We start from the raw sequence: 19,997 nt of genomic DNA, 5'->3' as shown, positions 1-19,997 counted from the left end.
TCACAGCGAACCACAACAGGTTCAAGGCGTTTCAGTCCAGCTCCTTCATCCATGATGGCCGGATGTTTGGGATCCAATACGGCACGGGTCACCTGATGGGTGTCATGGCCAGGGACATCCTCAAGGTGGCGCTGTCCTCCCCAATTTCCCCCCTCACACACACACACACACACACACATTCTAATCTCTAGTCTAGCGTAGATGGATTTGAAGACAGCCTCATTATTAGACTGGTTTTAAAAATATGATTATTGTGGGAAATACAGCTGTCCATTTACATGAATCATTACCTGAATTATTGTCTGTCTGTGTATTATGTTGTGGTTGTGTTATGGTTGTAGTTATGTTGTGGTTGTGTTGTGGTTGTGTTATGATTGTCTTGTTGTTGTGTTGTGGTTGTGTTGTGGTTGTATTATGATTGTGTTGTGGTTTTATTATGGTTGTGTTGTGGCTGTGTTGTGGTTGTGTTATGGTTGTGTTGTGGTTATTCAGATAGGCTCCGTGACCGTGCTGAACCAGGAGTTTGGGGAGTCGGTGTATGAGCCAGGGTTTGTGTTCGTAATGGCCAGGTTTGACGGGGTCCTGGGCCTGGCCTACCCGTCCCTGGCAGAGGAGCTGGGAAACCCCGTATTCGACAGCATGATGGCACAGAAGACCCTCGACCAACCACTGTTCTCCTTCTACCTCAGCAAGTAGGTGATGAAGATGATGATGATGAGGATGAAGGGAAGGTGAAGGTGAAGGTGAAGGTCAAGGTGATGATGATGATGATGATAGTGATGGTGAGGATGATGAAGGTGATGATGAAAGTGATGATGATGATAGTGTGATGATGATGAAGGTGATGATGAAAGTGATTGTGATGATGATGATGATGATAGTGATGATAATGATGGTGATGATGATGATGATGACTATGATGAAGGTGGTGATGATGATGATGATGATGATGATGAAGGTGATGTTCCAGGAGTAAGACAGCGGACCCGGAGGGAGAGCTGTTGCTAGGGGGGACTGATGAAGCTCTGTACAGCGGACCGATCAACTGGGTTCCTGTGACGATGAAAGGCTACTGGCAGGTCAAGATGGACAGGTCAGACACACACACACACACACACACACACACACACACACACAGCAGAGAACATCCACTCACTCTGGTCCTAATGCCCGGTTAACCTTGTGTGCATGTGTCTCTGTGTGTGTGTGTGTGTGTGTGTGTGTGTGTGTGTGTGTGTGTGTGTGTGTGTGTGCAGTGTACAGGTCCAGGGCGCGTCGTCCTTCTGCCCCCACGGCTGCCAGGCCATCGTTGACACAGGGACGTCCCTGATCGCTGGACCCCTCAGTGACGTCATCACCCTGCACCAGCTCATAGGGGCCACACCCACCTCCATAGGAGAGGTAAGACTGACAGGTCTATCAGCCAATCCCTAGTCCCCCTCGGGCCACTCGTAAATGAAGGCCAACTTGAGGGATTGTTGATGAGGGAGTGAGGTGATTTTAGATTGCTAGAATGCTAACACAGTCTTGTGGCTAGGCTTTAGCTTAGCGTGCTAACACAGTCTTGTAGCTAGGCTTTAGCTTAGCGTGCTAACACAGTCTTGTAGCTAGGCTTTAGCTTAGCATGCTAACACAGTCTTGTGTGTTAGTGTGTGCTGTAGTTCTGTGTCTTGTTAATGCCTAGGCTTTAGCTTAACGGGCTAACACAGTGTGTGTGTGTGTCTGTGTGTCTGTCTGTGTGTTGTTGTTGTTGTTATTATTGTTGTTGCAGTACTTGATCGACTGCGCCAGGTTGTCCAGTCTGCCCTCGGTGACCTTCACTCTGAACGGCGTGGAGTACACCCTGACTGCAGACTCCTACGTCAGGAAGGTGGGCCCCCAAACACACAGACACACAGACACACACACACACACACACCGACACTCACCATCCCCCCCCCTCCAGGAGCTGCTGGGGGACAGGCAGGTGTGTTTCAGTGGCTTCATGGCGGTGGACCTCGCCTCCTCCCTGGGGCCGCTGTGGATCCTGGGAGACGTCTTCCTGTCTGAGTACTACAGCGTCTACGACCGCGGCCAGGACCGGGTGGGACTGGCCCGCGCACGCCACACACGCTAGCCCGCTAGCTCCCTTGCCCGCTAGCTAAGGTTTATGAGCGTGAGTTATGATGAAACAGTAACATGAAGCTCAATGACATGAATAAAACTTTGTTATCTCTTCCATCTGTCTGAGGACAGTTCATGTTGACATGTCATTAACACTAGAACAGCCATGGTGTGAGTAAATTAAAAAATATATATTTTTGCACTCGATCAAATTTCAGGACCCTCCTTTCATGACTTTTCATAGATATGTGCATTCTACCACCCAGTATCCTTACATTTTCAAAATCACATCAGGATAAGCTAGTATAAAGATATTTTGCAGTTCCGTGTAGGAGGCAGTCTAGTTTAAAAGACAGCAAACTAGTGGTCGTTGTGTGTAAATAGCAGCTTTCCATTGTAAAGACTATGGTCATTTGACCCCCCAGGCAGTTCTTATAGTAGGTAAAATAGGCACAGGTGTCCTAGTGTTAAAGGCTCATTGTGTGTCTTTGTGTTTGGATTTGACAAACGTTTACCTCACCTGACACTGAATAACGACAGAATGGATACTTGTGATCTTCTATCCAGGTACAGCAGCAGCAACAATACACACAACCTCTCAGTGACAGTATAAACAACAACACTGTAGTAACATAGTAGTAACATACAGTAGTAACATCTGTAGTAACATGAATAATAATAATAAGAAGATTGTTTTATTTGACATGCAATCAAGTTGTTATAATTTGTGTGTTTTTTTGCTCTAGGCCACAGGGTCAGCCATAGTCGGCGCCCCTGGAGCAATTCGAGGTTAAGTGCCTTGCTCAAGGGAACATGCAGCTCCCTCCTGAGGCAGGGATATCATATCGTTAGCCTCATAGCCTAAGTCATATTTTGGCCAACTTGAGATATCTGCCTTACTCTACTCTCCTAACACTGCTGATTCACTGTCCATTATTGCCTATGCCATCAGCCAGATGCTTGTTACATTCCAAAATCATCTCATCATTCCAAGTCATCTCTTTGACAAGATCGGCTCGGCTGACGACAAGTGAAGCATGACTTAGGCAATTATGCTATGAGGCTAACGATATTATATATATTACAAGTACTGAGACAACCAAATGTAGATTGGCATCTAACCAGATCAGTGCAAATAGTGGCATAGTGCAAGTAACATGATATGTGACACGGTCTGCTGAAAAGGGCTGTGTATCGGCAATTCTCAAGTCGCTCAAATGACAAACAAAAGGCTTGTAAACAAACGTACGTTTTAGGACGTGTTCAAAAGCAAGGACTGTGATCATCTAATTATGTGTAGTTATGTGTTTTTAGCATGTTGGTGTTCTATCACCGTGTTGTGATGTGCTAAACATGCAGTCATTATGTTCATAGCGATGTTCCTTTTTAGCCAGCTAGCTATTAGCAGCCGTTTTGTGTGTGTTTTGATTCAGACCGATATTCTGGTGTGAGGTGTACCAACATTCAAATAAGCACTTTCATAATCTGGAAAAAACTGAAAAATGACCAATGACCACCTACTTGAGGACTTTTTAACCAGAACCTGTCACATATTGTTGACAATGCCTGGTTTTATAGTAAAAAGACAAAGCAGGTTGATGTGTGTGTGACCAGAGTGTGTGACCAGATTGTGTGACGAGAGTGAGTGTGTGTGTGTGTGTGTGTGTGTGTGTGTGTGTGTGTGTGTGACCAGAGTGTGTGAGCTCCTCTAGTCACCCTCCTCAGTATCTGAGGCCTGGAAGTCTGTGTCTGGGACCTGCAGTGCCTCTGTCTGGGCCTTCTCGTCAGACGAGCGGGGGGCTGTGGCCAGGCCCCTCCTCCTCCCAAGGCCCTTGGGGCTGGGCAGACTGCGCAGGGAGGCCTTGGAGCCCTGCCTGGAGTACTGGAAGCTCAGCTGGCGGCTCCTGGACTTGAAGCGCTCCTTGGGGATGCTCCAGCGGAACTTCTTGGGGCCCATCTCCGTGGGAGTGTCCAGGCCTCGAGCCCCCCCGGGGGTGGGGGCCATCTCCAATAATAGAGTCCCAGGCCTGTCCGAGGCCTGCTCCGCTCGCGCCGAAGTCCCGGTCCCGTTGCGGGGCTGTGCGGCGTAGTTCTCGTCCTCCGCGTCGTCATGGTTACCACCCAGGGGGGGGCTCACCACCAGGCGGGGGAGCCTGGCGGAGGAGGGGCTGCGTCGGGGCTCGGAGTCGGGGGAGGAGGGGGTGCTGCTCACCTCCCGCAGGGTGGCCAGGGTGTCCGGGGGGTGGGGGTGGGGGTTGAGGAGGCTGGGTCGTCTGGAGGGGGGAGGGCCGGCGGGGGAGGGCCGAGGAGGCTCCTCCCCCCCCGGGCGGACACGGTTGTCGGGTACGAAGGGGAAGAAGGCGCCGGTGATGTCGCTGCTGTGGCGTTTGAAGGCCGGCCGTGGCGAGGAGAGCTCCGGTGGGTCCTGGACGCTGAGCAGCCGCTTGACCCGGCCCAGAACTGACTCCTGACGCCGGTGGCGGAAGTCGTTGGGGATCAGGGTGTCCCCCTCGTCAAACTGGAGGATGTCAGACAGGCTGGGTGGGAGGGAGGGAGGGAGGGAGGGAGGGAGGGGGAGGGAGGGAGAGGGAGGGGGAGAGGGAGGGAGGGGGGGAGGGAGGAAGGGGGCAGGGAGTGAGGGGGGGAGGGAAGGAGGGAGGGGGGAGGGGGGAGGGAGGGTGGGAGTAAGGGGGGGAAGGGGGAGGGAGTGAGGGAGGAGGGAAGGAGGGAGAGAGGGAGAAGGAGGGAGGGGAGGAGAGGAGAGGGAGAGGCAGACATGGTTAACAACAGGATTATTATCACACATGTTTTCTATTGGAGTAGAACAGGGTTAGGGTGTGACAGGCTCCGCCCACACTGTCTTTGATTGGTGGGATACGTTTGAACAGAAACCGCTGCCAGGCCTATTAACCTTTAACCAGAGGCGCCCCGTCCATAGAGGCAACCAAGGCAATTGCTTGGGGCCACCAAACAAAAAGGGCCTCCAAATTTTTTTCCCCAAATTGTTTTTTTTCACATTTCTTTTTCCCAATTTTTTTTTTCCAGATGGGAGTGTTACATTAGTTTTCTTAAGATAGGATAATAAATAAATCTGTTAAATGGGCATTTGCCAAAGTAGCCTACTGTTAATCAGTATTTATCCTGTATAGAATAGAATAGAATAGACTCTATTGTCGTTGTACAGTTGCCTATACAATGAAATTGTAGTGGCTCTTCCGAAGGTGCAAAAAAACAGAAAACATATTCACATATTCACAAACATATACACATATAAGATAAACATTTATGAACATGTCTTATGTCTACTGTTCAGTGTCTACTGTATGGTGTATATGAAGATGTTATGACGTTTTATCATGAAAATAATGAACAGCAAGCTAGATCCAAAACTAGGGCCGGTGGAGGAGGGCAATTGTCACATTGGACATTTATTGAATAGAACAGTCAAACTTGGCGACGTACAAAAAGAATCCATAAGCGATCAAAACCAGAAAAATAACAAACAATGCGTATAGAATATGCGTATAATGCGGTCAACAAAAATACATCGCTCCCCTCTCTCTCCACTACCACCATGCAAGGTGCGCAGGTGCTTAAATTACCTTGCAATATCACCCCCCATAACCATATGACTTCTCAATACGGTGATCTAGGCAATAAACAAACAATCAAAGTAAACTCACAATAAACCCATTAGCCTGTTATACTAAATACCCCCTAAATCATATTCATACCTCCTACAACACCTCAGGCCTTTGGGTCGGGTGGTTCATGGAGGCAGACTGAAAGGACACACATTCATTGCCTATTTCATAAATGTTCTCCATATAACGACGTCGATCATTGATCGGCAACGACACTATATAATTGTTTGCCTGTCTGGCTGGCCTGACTGCCCGGATTTGGGCAGTCTGGGGATTTACACGGCAAATCAAATGAAGAACTACAAATCCCTGATGACAGGGAGATGACGTATGACTGCTCTGATGAATCAACCCCATTTCATTATTTTCTCTATATAGCGACGTCGATCATTGATCGGCAACGACACTATACTATAATATAGTTTGCCTAACTGGCCATCGGATTTGGGCTCCTAATATCTAAAAAGCACTACGGTTTTCTTATTTTATCGGATTAAAGTAGCGAAGACCAGAAATTCCCATTGACCGCCAGTCAAACTTCTCCCCTTCTATCACCCAAAAAGGGGCGTGATCATTCTGATGACAGGGAGATGACGCGCAATTGCTCTGATGAATTGTAGTTTATTGATAGCTGGCTAGTCTCGCGGTGCCAGCCGTTTCCACTTCCGCTTTGCTCTCGCTCCAAACGTCTGGAGACCTTTATCCATAGAACGGATTCTATGTGCCGCCCGGAGCGAGCGGCAAATCTAGGACACTGATAGGCCGGACCGATGGGAAGCACCGCCCCCCCGTCCTTCTCATTGGTTCAGCGGGGCAGTTTTTTTTTTAAAGTTAACTATTCATTTGTTACGTATTTATTTGACATCTGGGTACAAAATATAAATAGTTAATACATCATGTAGCCTATATTAAAGCCTTTAAAAATGATTCATGATAAGATCCATCATTTACATGCATTTACATGCATCATTTACATGCTCCATGTTGCATGTAATTTGTATGCTACTTGTGGTCCAGTATGTCGCAATGTGTACTAGGTGTGCTACTGTACCTGTGGTCATGTACTGTTTTTACTGTTTTTATGTAATGTGCTTTGCATGTTTTTATGTGCTTTTATTATGTCAAATGTAATTGTTGTATTGTGGCTGTCTTGGCCAGGGCTCCTTTGTAAAAGAGACGCTAGTCTTTCAGACTGTTTTTTTTACTTACACACACACGAGCGCGCGCATATGCGCGAACTTCGTAAAACCGTATTATATTTTAGTGTCAGGGAAATAAATACATTTAAAAATGTCCACATCGTCACCCGCCTAAGACCCTTACCAAGGGCCTCCATAATGTTGTTTGCTTAGGGCCCCCAAAAGTCTAGGGGCTCCACTGCCTTTAACACACCTGTTCACACCTGTGTGTGTGGTGCGTGTGTGCGTGAGCCTGTGTGTTTGCGTGTGGGTGTGCATGACTGCATGTGTGCGCGTGTGCGTATGTGTGTGCATGACTGCGTGTGTATGCGTGTGCGTGTGCGTGTGCGTGTGTACCCCATGTCATTGGTGGACCCCAGGAAGGAGGGGATGCAGTAGTCGGCGGCGGCGAGCGTGTAGGGGGGTAGGGCGTCGCTGTCGTTCCAGTACAGGTCTCTGGTCAGGGGCGGGACGCTCATGTGCATCTCATCCACCGCCAGCAGAGACACCTAGGACACAGCCCATTGGTCAATACACCCGTCAATAATTAATAATAATAAAGGGCACACACTCACGCACACACACACACGCACACACACACACACACACACACACACACACACACAGTATATACTGTATATATACACACACACACACACTATATATTTTAGATATACACACACACACACCTGTAGGTTTCTGTCGATGCACCAGTTGGCCTCAAAGTCGTCATCGTCTTCCCCAAACGGGTTGATCAACTGCTCCGCTACCTGAGGGACATCGTGACGTTTAACACCTCAGTAACACAGCAGTGATATCTACCTGAGGGACATCTTAACATTACACACCTCAGTAACACAGCAGTGATATCTACCTGAGGGACATCTTAACATTACACACCTCAGTAACACAGCAGTGATATCTACCTGAGGGACATCTTAACATTACACACCTCAGTAACACAGCAGTGATATCTACCTGAGGGACATTGTAACGTTAAACACCTCAGTAACAGCAGTGATATCTGGACCAGACACCACACAGTGGACTGGGGGAATAAGACATTCATCATGTTTCCTGTCTGCGTCTCTCTCTCTGCCTGCCTTCTGTATGGTCAATAGTACGCTTTAATAACCAACATATACATAGAGTCATACAGTCATATAGTCAGTATTGTGTGTGCACGCATCCGTGTGTGTGTGTTTGTGTGTGTTTGTGTGTGTGTGTGTGTGTGTGTGTGTGTGAGACCTTGAGCCAGCCAGAGTAGAAAAAGAACTGGAGCAGGGTGAAGACGGGGACGTAGAAGTCCAGTTCATGACCCGGGTATTCCTGGGCGGGGTCCAGGAACTGACGACCAATCAGACAGGCGATGAAGAACGTATACACAGCCAGGGTCACCACCTGGGGGGAGGGAGGCGGGGGGGGGCGGTCGGAGGTTATCGTTAGCTGAAGTAGGTAGTGGCTATTTAACACTAGAACAGCCGTGCCTTTTTTACCTACTATAAATGACCATAGTATTTACAATGGTGAGCTGCTATTTACACAAAAGTCCACTAGTTAACTTGTAAACTAGTCACTGGTCACTTGTTAATTAGCCTGCCTCCTACACAGAAAAACAGCAAAATAGCTTTATATTAGCTTATCCTGATGTGATTTGAAAATGTAAGGATACTGGGTGGTAGAACACACATATCTAGGAAAAGTCATGAAAGGAGGTTCCTGAAATTTGATCGAGTGCAAAGAAAAATTGCTCACAGGGTCAAATGACCCATGACTGTTCTTTAAACATCTCTGAACCATGGATTACAGTTTCTTCTTCTGACCCGTACGCGACTCCCAAGCTAACGAACAATCTGACTAATTTGTGAAAATAGTGGACTATAACAGATGGCTGGCCCTCAGGTGTTCATTAGCCCACACACACGCATACACACATGCACACGCACACACACGCACACACATGCACACGCACGCACACGCATACACACACACACACAAGCACACACACATGCACACACGTTGGATAATAATAATAACAATACATTTTATTTATAAAAAGCACTTTACATATGAAATCTCAGTGGATGACTGAGTGGATGACACAGAAGGACAGTGTGAGTTACGGCTGACGTCCTGTGATTCACAGAACGTGGCAGACTGGAAAGTTTGACTGAGACTGGTGTGTGTGTGTGTGTGTGTGTGTGTGTGTGTGTGTATGTGCGTGTGTGTGTGGACCCCCACCTGTGTGTAGACCAGAGGAATCCCAACCCAATCATAGCCAAAGAGTGTAGCGCACCAGGTTCTAAATTTGTTCATCTCCTAGAGAGAGAGAGAGAGAGAGAGAGAGAGAGAGAGAGAGGGAGGGGGGGAGATCGGGATGGAGGTAGAGAGAGAGACAGCAAGGGAGGGAGAGAGAGAGACCGTTTTTGACAGCTGCAGCAGTATTTACTAGCGTACTAGATATACTGAGACCAACTTGATCTAGGGTGACCTCATGGTCAACTGTTCTGATTGGTGTGACTGGTGTCAGCTGACTACCTACATCGCTCTGTTCCAGTTCTATTTTCCACTGAGAAGCTGTAACCTGACCACCCTTCAGACCCGCTCTCACCGTCTCAGAGAACTTGTTTTTACCATCATCAATTCAGCCTCCTTCCTCAAGGTTATTACAGAAAGGTTCAGGTCCAGGTTAATGACCCTGCAACTGTAAGGACCAAGATCCAAGATGGAGTCAGTCTCCTCTGTCTCCTATCAGGCTACTGGCCCTGTGGCTCAGATCCAAGATGGAGTCAGTCTCCTCTGTTGCCAGTCTGTGGTAGCCCTGATCCTGACTCAATACATTCATGGTTAAGAGGCTAAAGGTCGTACATTATGGTAGTATGCTAGTACAGTAGTTCTTGTTGTGGAAAGCTAAGTTCAGACTGACTGGTCCTTGGTGAGACGTAGGCAAAAAGAGCACAAACACAAGACTCACAGGGCATACAGAATCTTTATACCTTTGCTGAGCTCTCTGCCCCAGGGCGGGGGTTTTCACCCAGTATCTGAGCTTCAACCTTGACCCACATGAAGTAACTTTTAAGACACACAATGGTTCCTCACAGAGAGTCCTGCATTCTAATCTCTAGGGGACAGATTGGAAACTCCTGGAACATCTAGTTGCCTCCCTGGCTACCATCTGCCTGCCTGACACCAAGTGCATTCCGGTATGTATCTGTAGCCTACCGCTGGGGACAAGCAGTAAATATAATGTCACACTGTGTCGTCCTCCCAGCCCTACGTTCCCTACACTGCTGCCCGGTCACGTCTCTTCACTACACTGGCTCCCCGCTGGTGGAATGTGCTTCCCACGGCTGTCAGAACTGCAGAGTCACTCCCCATCTTCCGCCGGAGACTGAAGACCCATCTCTTCAGGTTACACCTTAACTGCTCCTCTAGAGACATCTACTACCCCCCAGCACTGTGCCTCCTGAGACACCTGCTTCCCCTATACTGTGTCTCCTAAGATTTCTACTCCCTTGTAAGTATGGTAGTACCCTTGTACGGTAGTACCCTAGTATGGTAGTATGGTAGTATGGTAGTACTTTAATATGCTAGTGTGGTAGTACCCTAGTATGCTAGTACAATACTACCCTAGTATTCTAGTATGGTACAATGGTAGTATGAATGAATGAATGGTCTTTATTGTCATTGATATAGTACAGGTACCATACAACGAAATTTGGGAGGGGGGGCTCCCCTGGTGCTAGGAAAAAAATACTAAAAACAAGAAGGGAAAAGAGCTGGTTTATATAAATAAAGGCTATGTACATTATCCACTATACTATACAAATAAAACACTGTGCTGTACTCTATGCTATGCTATAAATATCCTAACATTTCCTATCTCTGAACCTTATGTACCCGAGGGTTGTCATATTGCACATAGTGTTATTGCACATTCATTTAAAGTGTCGCAGTTTGCAGGTTTGAAATGTTCACAGTTGTGTTTCAGTATTGCACTTGATTACAATCTAGTAGCTGCCATCACATTTTCTAGATTGTCCAGGGCCTATGAACCTAGGTCTTTGCTGTGTTCAGGGCCTGAATGGCCCTGGGGTAGAAGCTGAGCTTCAGTCTATTTGTCCTTGCGGACATGGTCCTGAACCGCCTGCCGAGGGCAGCCGAACAAAGTGTTCGTTCCCAGGGTGGGATGGGTCTCTGGAGATCTTGGAGGCCTTCCTGAGGCAGCGTGTGTTGTACAGCTCTTCCAGAGAGGGGAGGGGGGCGCCGATGATCTTCTGGGCCGATCTCACGACTCTCTGTAGCGCTTTCCTCTCTGCGGCTGTGCAGCTGGAGAACCACACGCAGATGCAGTAGGTGAGGATGCTCTCCACTGTGCAGCGGTAGAAGGTCACAAGCAGCTCCTGTTTGAGGTGGTATTTCCTGAGGACTCTCAGGAAGTAGAGCCGCTGTTGTGCCTTCTTGATGATGGCTGCTGTGTTGGTCTTCCAGGACAGGTCATCCTGTATGTGCACCCCCAGGAATCGGAGGGTTGAGACTCTCTCCACGCTCCCTCCATCGACGAGCAGGGGCTGGACCTCAGATTTTTTCCTCCTGAAGTCCACAATGATTTCCTGGGTCTTTGACTGGTTCAGCAGCAGGTTGTTAACCTTGCACAGCTTGCCCAGCTGCTCCACCTCATCCCTGTACGCCGCCTCGTCCCCCCCCGAGATGCAGCCCACCACGGTGGTGTCGTCTGCAAACTTTACGATGGAGTTGCTGGGGTGGACGGGGGTGAAGTCGTAGGTGTAGAGGTTGTAGAGGATGAGGCTTAGCACGCAGCCCTGGGGGGACCCAGTGCTGAGTCTGAGGGCTGTGGAGGTGTGGGAGCCCACCCGCACCCTCTGGGGGCGGTCAGACAGGAAGTCCTTGATCCATGCACAGATGGAGTGTGATAGTCCCAGGTCTAGTAGTTTGGTCACTAGCCTGTCTGGAAGGATGGTGTTGAAGGCAGAGCTGAAGTCCACAAAGAGCAGTCTCGCGTAGCTGTTCCCCCTCTCCAGGTGGGATAGAGTGGAGTGGAGAGTCGTCGCGATGGCGTCCTCTGTGGACCTGTGGGCTCTGTAGGCGAACTGGTATGGATCCAGGTTGGGCGGGAGGCGTGTGACTATGTGGGCCCGGACCAGTTTCTCGAAGCACTTCATGATGATTGGTGTGAGTGCCACCGGGCGGTAGTCGTTTAGGCAGCTCACTGTGCTTTTCTTCGGGACTGGGATGATAGTTGAGGTTTTCAGGCAGGGTGGGATGGTGGCCTGGGACAGGGACTGGTTGAAGATGTTGGTGAAAACCCCGGCCAGCTGGTCGGCACAGTCCCTCAGCACCCGTCCCAGGACGCCATCCGGCCCTGAGGCTTTTCTGGGGTCCACCGCCTTCAGCACGCGTCTCACTTCATGCTCTGTGAGGGTGAGGCTGCTGAGAGCTGGAGAGAGTGGTGTTTGTGTTGTGGTTACCGCCGTTCGCCCCTCGTCGAACCGGGCGTAGAATGAGTTCAACTTTTCCGCCAGCAGGGGGTCGTCCTCCGCGGCTGTGAGCCTGTTGGCTCTGAAGTTTGTCATGTGCTGAACCCCCTGCCACACCCGCCTGGAGTCGTTGCTCAGGAAGCATTCCTCAATCTTCTCTCTGTGGTCTGCCTTGGCCTCCCGGATGCCACGGTTTAGGTTAGCCCTGGTGGTGCTGTACTGCAGTGTGTCCTTCGCTGAGTAGGCGTTGTCCCTCTCCTTGAGCAGTTTTCGGACCTTCTCAGTCATCCATGGCTTCGTGTTGGGGTAGACCCGGACACGTTTGTCCACGGTGGCTGAGTTGGTGCAGTTCACTATGTGGTTCAGAACCGACGACGTGAACTGTTCCAGGTCCTCATGCTCATATTCCTGCCATGAGGTGTCATTCAGGCAGATCTGCAGTGGAGCGGACCCTGCTGGCCAGGTTCTGACAGGCTTAGTGGTGATGGGAGCACTTTTCCTCATGGGAGTGTAGGCTGGGATCAGAAGGATGGACACGTGGTCAGACATGCCTAGATGAGCTAGCGGTCTAGCCTTGTAAGCAAGCTTGATGTTGGTGTATACCTTGGCCAGTGTTTTTTCTCCTCTTGTTGCACATTTAACATGCTGATAGAACTTGGGTAGTACTACCTAAGAGGGGTAGTGGTGGTCTAGTGGATAGTGAGTTGGACTTGTGATCGGAAGGTTGTGAGTTCGAATCCCGCCTGAAGCCACACCACTACTAGTGTGCCCTTGAGTAAGGCACTTAGCCCTCAGTTACTCCAGGGGGAATGTCCCTGTAATTCGTAATTGTAAGTCGCTTTGGATAAAGGCGTCTGCTAAATGGCAAAATTATTAAATTAAATTATAAAATTATTACTACCTTCAGGTCAGCATGATTAAAGTCCCCTGCGATGATGTGTACTGCCTGAGGATCTGCGCTCTGTCCACCACTGATGACGACATGTAGCCGCGCCAATGCTAAGCTAGCATCCGTGCTTGGTGCAATGTATACTGCTGTTATGTACACCGCGTTGAATTCCCTCGGGAGGTATGTGGGTCGGCATTTAACAGTCAAGTATTCCAGGTCTGGGGAGCAGTGGCTACTTACAGTTTTAGTGTTTAAGCACCAGCTGTCCTTCGTAGAAATACTGAGGCCGCCTCCGCGCGTCTTCTCACTAAGCAGCGTCCGGTCGGCTCGGTGAAGCGAGCGGCCCTCTTAGCCGACCGCAGAGTCGATGATGGTAGCGCTGAGCCAGGTCTCTGTGAGAATAATCACATAGCTGTCCCCCACGGTTTTGTTGGAAGCTACCTGCAGTCTCAGTTCGTCCATCTTGTTGGCAAGAGATCTTACGTTAGAGAGGAATATACTCGGCAAAGCTGGCTTATCCGGGCTTCTCCTCAGCCTAGCTAGCAGGCCTCCCCTGCGGCCTCGGCGTTGCTTACGATCTCGACGCCGTCGCTTGCGTCTCAGAGTTGGGACTGTGTACCATTGTTCTCCCGGTAAGCGAGAAATGTCGTGTGGAATGTTTTGTTGTTTCAAGAATTCCGCTGTTACAGTCCTCTCGTTTTGCGCACCAACTTCTAGTAAGTCTAGTCTGCTGTAGGTACTATTTACACAACAGTTCCCTATAAGTACTAAAATAAAAATGTACATACAAATGTACTTAAAAACGCTAAGAAGCACCAGCGTCGGAGCCACTCCGAGCCTCGCGTGCGAACGCGCCGCCATCTAGTACCCTAGTATGCTAGTACAGTAGTACCCTAGTATGCAAGTACGGTACTACTCTAGTATGCTAGTACAGTAGTGGTGCCAGACTCACATTGAGAATGGTCTGCAGGTCCACACTGTCCTGGATGCGTCCCTCCTTCCGGGCCTTGGAGGCCAGGGTAGTGAACCACAGGACGGGGATCCAGTACTTCAGGTGGGGGGAGTTGACCTTCTCAAAGATCTTCCTCTCCTCTGAGGTCATGAAACCTGCAGGGGTGAGGAAGAGGAGGAGGAGGAGGAGGAAGGAGAGGAGGAGGAGGAAGGAAGGAGAGGAGGAGGAAGAAGAGGAGGGGAAGGGAGGATTTAACAAGATCAAGCATGTGTAGCATCCCCTGGGAATTAACCCTCCAACAGTGAGCCAGTCTCCCCAGAGGAGCAAGTGGAGGAGGAGGAGGAGGAGGAGGAGGAGGAGGAGGAGAGGTTGTTATGGTTACACAAACCGTGATTAAATCTCTGCTCCATCAACATCTGATGAGAGCTCTGGTTACATCCTCTTCTCTCCTTTAACAGCCTACTTACTGTCGGAAAATCACATCCTACATGTCGCCTCATGTATCTGAATCTAGTTGGAGATTTCTGGGACCCCAGCTTCTCCTGTTCTCTCTATATTAATCTGCACCTTTGCACTACGACTGTAAATATTTGCTGCTACACACTTGACACTGTATTACTATAGTTATTACAGTCATTACCGCTGCTACTGACACTGTATTACTATAGTTATTACAGTCATTACCGCTGCTACTGACACTGTATTACTATAGTTATTACTACAGTCATTACTGCTGCTACTGACACTGTATTACTATAGTTATTACTACAGTCATTACTGCTGCTACTGACACTATTACTATAGTTATTACTACAGTCATTACTGCTGCTACTGACGCTGTATTATTATGACTATTTTATATTGTATTGATGATTGTGGATTGTCATTGACTTTTGTTGATTGAGGTGCAAGATCCCAAAGCATTTCACTATGTATTATGAGCTGTAAGAGATGTATGTTAGAAATAACATTAGATTAGATTACATTACATTACATTAGATTACATTACATTACATTAGATTAGATTAGATTTGAGACTATGGGGGATTCTTGGTGTAGGGATCATGTCGGGGTTATGTAGTGGTCATGTAGGGCTCCTGTAGGGGTCAATAGATTAGATTAGATTCAACTTTGTCATTGCAATAAGCGTACAAGTACCAGACAACGAAAAACATTGTTTAGCATCTAACCAGAAGTGCAAATAGTGACATAAAACCATTATATAAAAACATCGACAATGATAGTGATAGGTACAGTATGGCATGTACGGTAGTTAGAGGTATATACAGTTATGAGCTATGTACAGTTAAGGTAGCTATTGTAGAATCAGCTTGTCGATAAAATGATGGAATGGATCAATCTATTGAGGATTGTGATCTTAAATGCGTTGTGTCATCTCAGGATAGATTAGGTGCGCAGCATACACGATTTGACAAGAAAATAGAATGTTCAACACGGGTCGGAATCTCTGTACTTGATTTATTAAGACAGTCAGCGAATGATCCATCAGCACAGTATCTCAGCATTCGGCATTCAACGACCATTCCATGACATTCAACGACATTCAACTACCATTCAACGACATACAGACAGGCTTAAATACTCTCTCGACCACCCTCTGTCTGTGCCCTGGCGCCTAACCCCCAAGGTATTTAAGATAACAACCTCTCGAGTCTGCATATTGTGGCCTTATTGCTACCCCTGAAGAGCAGGCTGACCTGGAAGGAACAGAATGTGTGTGTCTAAGTGTGTGGGTATATCAAAGGAGGTATGTGCAATGTGCAAAAATATCGTTTGTGCAAAGGGAGTATTTGTACACAGCAGTAGTGCAAAGGGTAAATGAGTGTTCACATTGACCATGAGTCATGTAGGGGTCATGTAGGGGTCAAGCAGGGGTAAATGAGTGGTCATGTAGGGGTCATGTAGGGGTCATGCAGGGGTCATTTAGGGATCATGCAGGGCTCATGCAGGGGTCATGAAGGGGTCATGCAGGGCTCATGCGGGGGGGGGGGGGGCGGTCTTACCTGCCTCCACCACGTGGTCCATGGTGGGGAAGCGCTTGCAGACAGCGGTGCTGACGGAGCGGAAGATGAGCAGCGAGGTGAGGTTGACGTAGCGCATCAGTGTGCGGCGGAGCAGGCGGCCGTGCTCGTCCTGCCCCTGGACGCAGCTCGACACCAGGAACATCAGGCGGTCCGGCCACGGCAGGTTCACAAACTGGTTCCACCAGCGGTTCACCACCAGGGTCACATAGAACCCTGGGAGGGCGGGAGGGGGGGGGGGATATCTAAATATAAATAGATATCTAAATCTATGTCAATCAAATGTTAATGTCAAATTACCTGAGTTTATACAACCAGAGCCACACACAGACACACAGACACAGACACAGACAGACACACACACACACACACACACACACACACACACACACACACACACATAGCAACGTGATATACAACAGCAAGCAGCACTCTACCACTAATGCTTTCTCCTCCCCTAACGATCTGCCTTCATTAACTCAGTCTAGCCCTAACCCTAACTCAGTCTTAGAGCCCCCCCTCCCACCAGGACTAGACAGAGGCCTGGGGTCCTGTAACACTGTGAAGGCTGGTGGAGGCTGGTGGAGGTAGAAATCTTAGGGCTTATTGTAATACACGGAGCAGAATGAGGAATGGTATCAAACATGCGTGTGGTTCGGCCTCCCCCGAAACCCTCTGTGGTTTGATAAATCACTATAATGAGGCTATTGTCTAGTCTGCTGTTTCACATACGACAGGTTGGTTAGTGGTGAGAAATGTCAGGAAACGGTCAAATACTTGTGAACACGTCATGTGTTGTAGTCTCTAAACAAGCTCTTTGTTAGTAATGGCGTGCGTAGGAGTGTTCTGTGTTCAGAGTCATTATTTACATACACTGTGTTTCCTGTTTGTCTGCAGACAGGAAGGATAGTGAAGAGCAGCCCAGCCCAGCCCAGCCCAGCCCAGCCCAGCCCAGCCCAATCCAGTCCAGCCTAGCCTAGTCCAGCCCAGCCCAGTCCAGTCCAGTCCAGCCTAGCCTAGTCCAGCCCAGCCCAGTCCAGTCCAGCCTAGCCTAGTCCAGCCCAGCCCAGCCCAGTCCAGCCTAGCCTAGTCCAGCCCAGCCCAGTCCAGTCCAGTCCAGCCTAGTCCAGTCCAGCCTAGCCTAGTCCAGCCCAGCCCAGTCCAGTCCAGTCCAGCCTAGCCTAGTCCAGCCCAGCCCAGCCCAGCCCAATCCAGTCCAGCCCAGTCCAGTCCAGTCCAGTCCAGCCTAGCCTAGTCCAGCCCAGCCCAGCCCAGTCCAGCCCAGCCCAGCCCACCACACCCCAGCCCAGCCCAGCCCAGCCTAGTCCAGTACAGCCTAGTCCAGGCAGCACCATTAGATGTATGGTAGTGTGTGTCCAGCTGGGTGTGAATGTGTGTGTGTGTGTGTGTGTGTGTGTGTGTGTGTGTGTGTTAAGCACTCCAAAGTGGAAGAGTCTATCGCCAGCAATGGCGTCCCTACGACCCAACCCCAGAACACCTGTTGGGCAGCAGGGAGACTCGAGAGGACTTCTCTGACTGGGTGCAGCCCCTGAACGAGCAACAGTGGTCGGACTTTCAAGTCCAGGAGAGAGTTTACCGGAGCAGTTTGGCAGACCGGAGCCGCCATGCTGACACCTACGTTTCATCGGGGGATCCGAGAGGCTGGCTCCGTCTCATTTTCCCTCAATGGAATGTTCTTCGGGAACGGCGTGTTTGCACCTGGGAACCACTGTGACAGACACCCGCTCGGCTTCCCCCTCCTGAGGTATGTCGCACGGGTTCCACAGCAAACAGGAGGGCGGACTCGGAGTTCCTAACTTTGAGTGGACTTGTGTGGCAAAACTGGTTGTTGGCTCAGCACTACTGTAACGGACTGTTTCCATAATGTCAAAATGCACTGCTAATATTTATGTCCTTTAGATATTTTACATGTATGTGGACATAAATAAAGCATTTAAAATGTGTGTGTGTGTGTGTGTGTGTGTGTGTCTTACCAAGCACGAAGGTGACAGGGATCTGTTCAGCATACTTGTCACAGTAGATAGATAGCTTCTCAAAAAGACGCTTCTGTCCATCAGAGAGCACCAGTCTGGTGGGGAGAGATGTTTTAACATTATTATTGTTATTTATTCTTAATTATTATTAAAAGGAACACAAAATAAACCATTAAGCCTTTTAGTCTCAATAATCTACAGTTTGTACCTCATGCGATACAGCCTGAAAAAGGTGTTTCTTCATCTTTTAAAAACTTATTTTTTTAAGTATCAATGCAAGATAATCAAACAACAAATGATCAATTTGGAAGAAAGGTGTAATAAAGTACTGGTGTTGAAACCGTCAAACACCGGGTCCTTATCGCTCACAGCCCAGACGATGTGTATGTGTATATGTATACTACTGGACATGATCAGTCCATTAAACAACACATTTCATCACCTGGGACAAAGACAGAACACTGTTACCTGTACACGACGCTCAGCAGGCTGTATAAAAGTGCAAAAACTAAAAACTCCCGATAAAGCAGTTTATAGATGCTTCCCTTCCACCGCAGTAATAATCTGTGGAAGCCGAAGAAAGTCGCGTTGGCGACTTTACTGGAGTAAGTCACCGTCATCCTCAACGACCACCGGCAGCAACGACCCAGCCATCCAACCGTCACTCTCTACACCGTGAATTATCACACCGATGATGTCCTTATAACCGGTTGGTGGCAGATATACTCAAACAATGCCATAAGGTGACACTGTTACATTAGTCAGTCCTAAAACTAAAGTCCTTTTCCATCGCCGCAAAAAATAGATTTCGAAAATATCTTTCCATACAGCACCTGTCAAGGCGATCTGTATTACTTATATACAGTGTGTGTATCTTACAGGCAGCCTCTGACAGTCTCGATGTTATCATGCTATATGTTGTAATTGTGAGTCAGGTTTGAGCGTCAGTGTGACAGCCTTGCTACATTTCTTTCTTTCTTTCTCTCTCTCTCTCTCTCTCTCTCTCTCACTCACTCACTCACTCACTCACTCTCTCTCTCTCTCTCTCTCTCTCTCTCTCTCTCTCTCTCTCTCTCTCTCTCTCTCTCTCTCTCTCTCTCTCTCTCTCTCTCTCTCTCTCTCTCTCTCTCTCTCTCTCTCTCTCTCTCTCTCTCTCTCGCTCTCTCTCTCCCCCTCCCTCCCTCCAATGCCATGCAATCAGGGACGCGGGAAGGGGGGTGCTGAGGGTGCTGCAGCACCCCCTAGCGGCAGGCAGAAGGAGCTCCTCCTGCCTGAATTAAAAAAATAAAAATATTATTCAAACAATAAGTTAAAACAATATAATAACTATTGTTGCTTTTGGGAATAAAAATAAATGTGTTTTTTGTAATAAATGTAAAAATGTGTTTGTTAGTTTTAATGTTAGTGATCACATGGTCATATCTTGCTAGGGAATCTCTGAGTTCTTTAGCAAAAATGCTAAATCAGCCAGAACAATTGAAGTGGAGTTGGAAGAAGATGCTGATGCAGTTGCTTGCTTCGCTTAACAACACTCCCATTAATGCTCTACTGTCGGACGTTGTTGAGAAAGAGCAACAGACGGCCAGAAACGTATTAGAACTGATATTCAGATCCATCCGATTCTTCGGCAGCGAAGGGCTTCCGTTAAGAGGCAATAACAATCGACATGGAGTGCTGTCTGTAATAATGGTCAACAT

At 48.4% G+C, this 19,997-nt stretch overlaps 2 protein-coding genes across 2 annotated transcripts in view; one reads left to right on the top strand and one right to left on the bottom strand.

Moving 5' to 3' along the window:
- nots (nothepsin) overlaps nt 1-2,116 on the top strand; it is a gene marked incomplete at both ends in the record, with an annotated part of 3,807 nt that extends 1,691 nt beyond the window's left edge. The window contains 6 exons of the mRNA XM_080538299.1: nt 7-125; nt 493-692; nt 971-1,093; nt 1,257-1,401; nt 1,772-1,870; nt 1,946-2,116. Of these exons, the coding sequence (XP_080394425.1) occupies nt 7-125; nt 493-692; nt 971-1,093; nt 1,257-1,401; nt 1,772-1,870; nt 1,946-2,116 (857 nt within the window). The remainder of the gene's footprint in view (nt 1-6; nt 126-492; nt 693-970; nt 1,094-1,256; nt 1,402-1,771; nt 1,871-1,945) is intronic.
- Nucleotides 2,117-3,811: 1,695 nt separating this feature from the next.
- On the bottom strand, nt 3,812-18,920 carry LOC308164152 (bestrophin-3-like; the record flags this gene model as incomplete). The annotated part of the gene is made up of 9 exons (XM_080538298.1): nt 3,812-4,640; nt 7,283-7,434; nt 7,615-7,695; nt 8,174-8,326; nt 9,167-9,244; nt 14,265-14,419; nt 16,289-16,522; nt 18,301-18,395; nt 18,769-18,920. 9 exons carry the CDS (start codon nt 18,918-18,920, stop codon nt 3,812-3,814), a joined length of 1,929 nt encoding a protein of 642 aa, XP_080394424.1.
- Nucleotides 18,921-19,997: the final 1,077 nt, after the last annotated feature.

This window comes from Nansenia antarctica, assembly GCF_963989245.1.
Source record: "Nansenia antarctica genome assembly, chromosome: 8".
In the NCBI taxonomy this organism is placed as follows: domain Eukaryota; kingdom Metazoa; phylum Chordata; class Actinopteri; order Argentiniformes; family Microstomatidae; genus Nansenia; species Nansenia antarctica.
The sequence above is the reverse complement of the archived record's forward strand: the minus strand, read 5'-3'. Positions and strand labels throughout refer to the sequence as shown.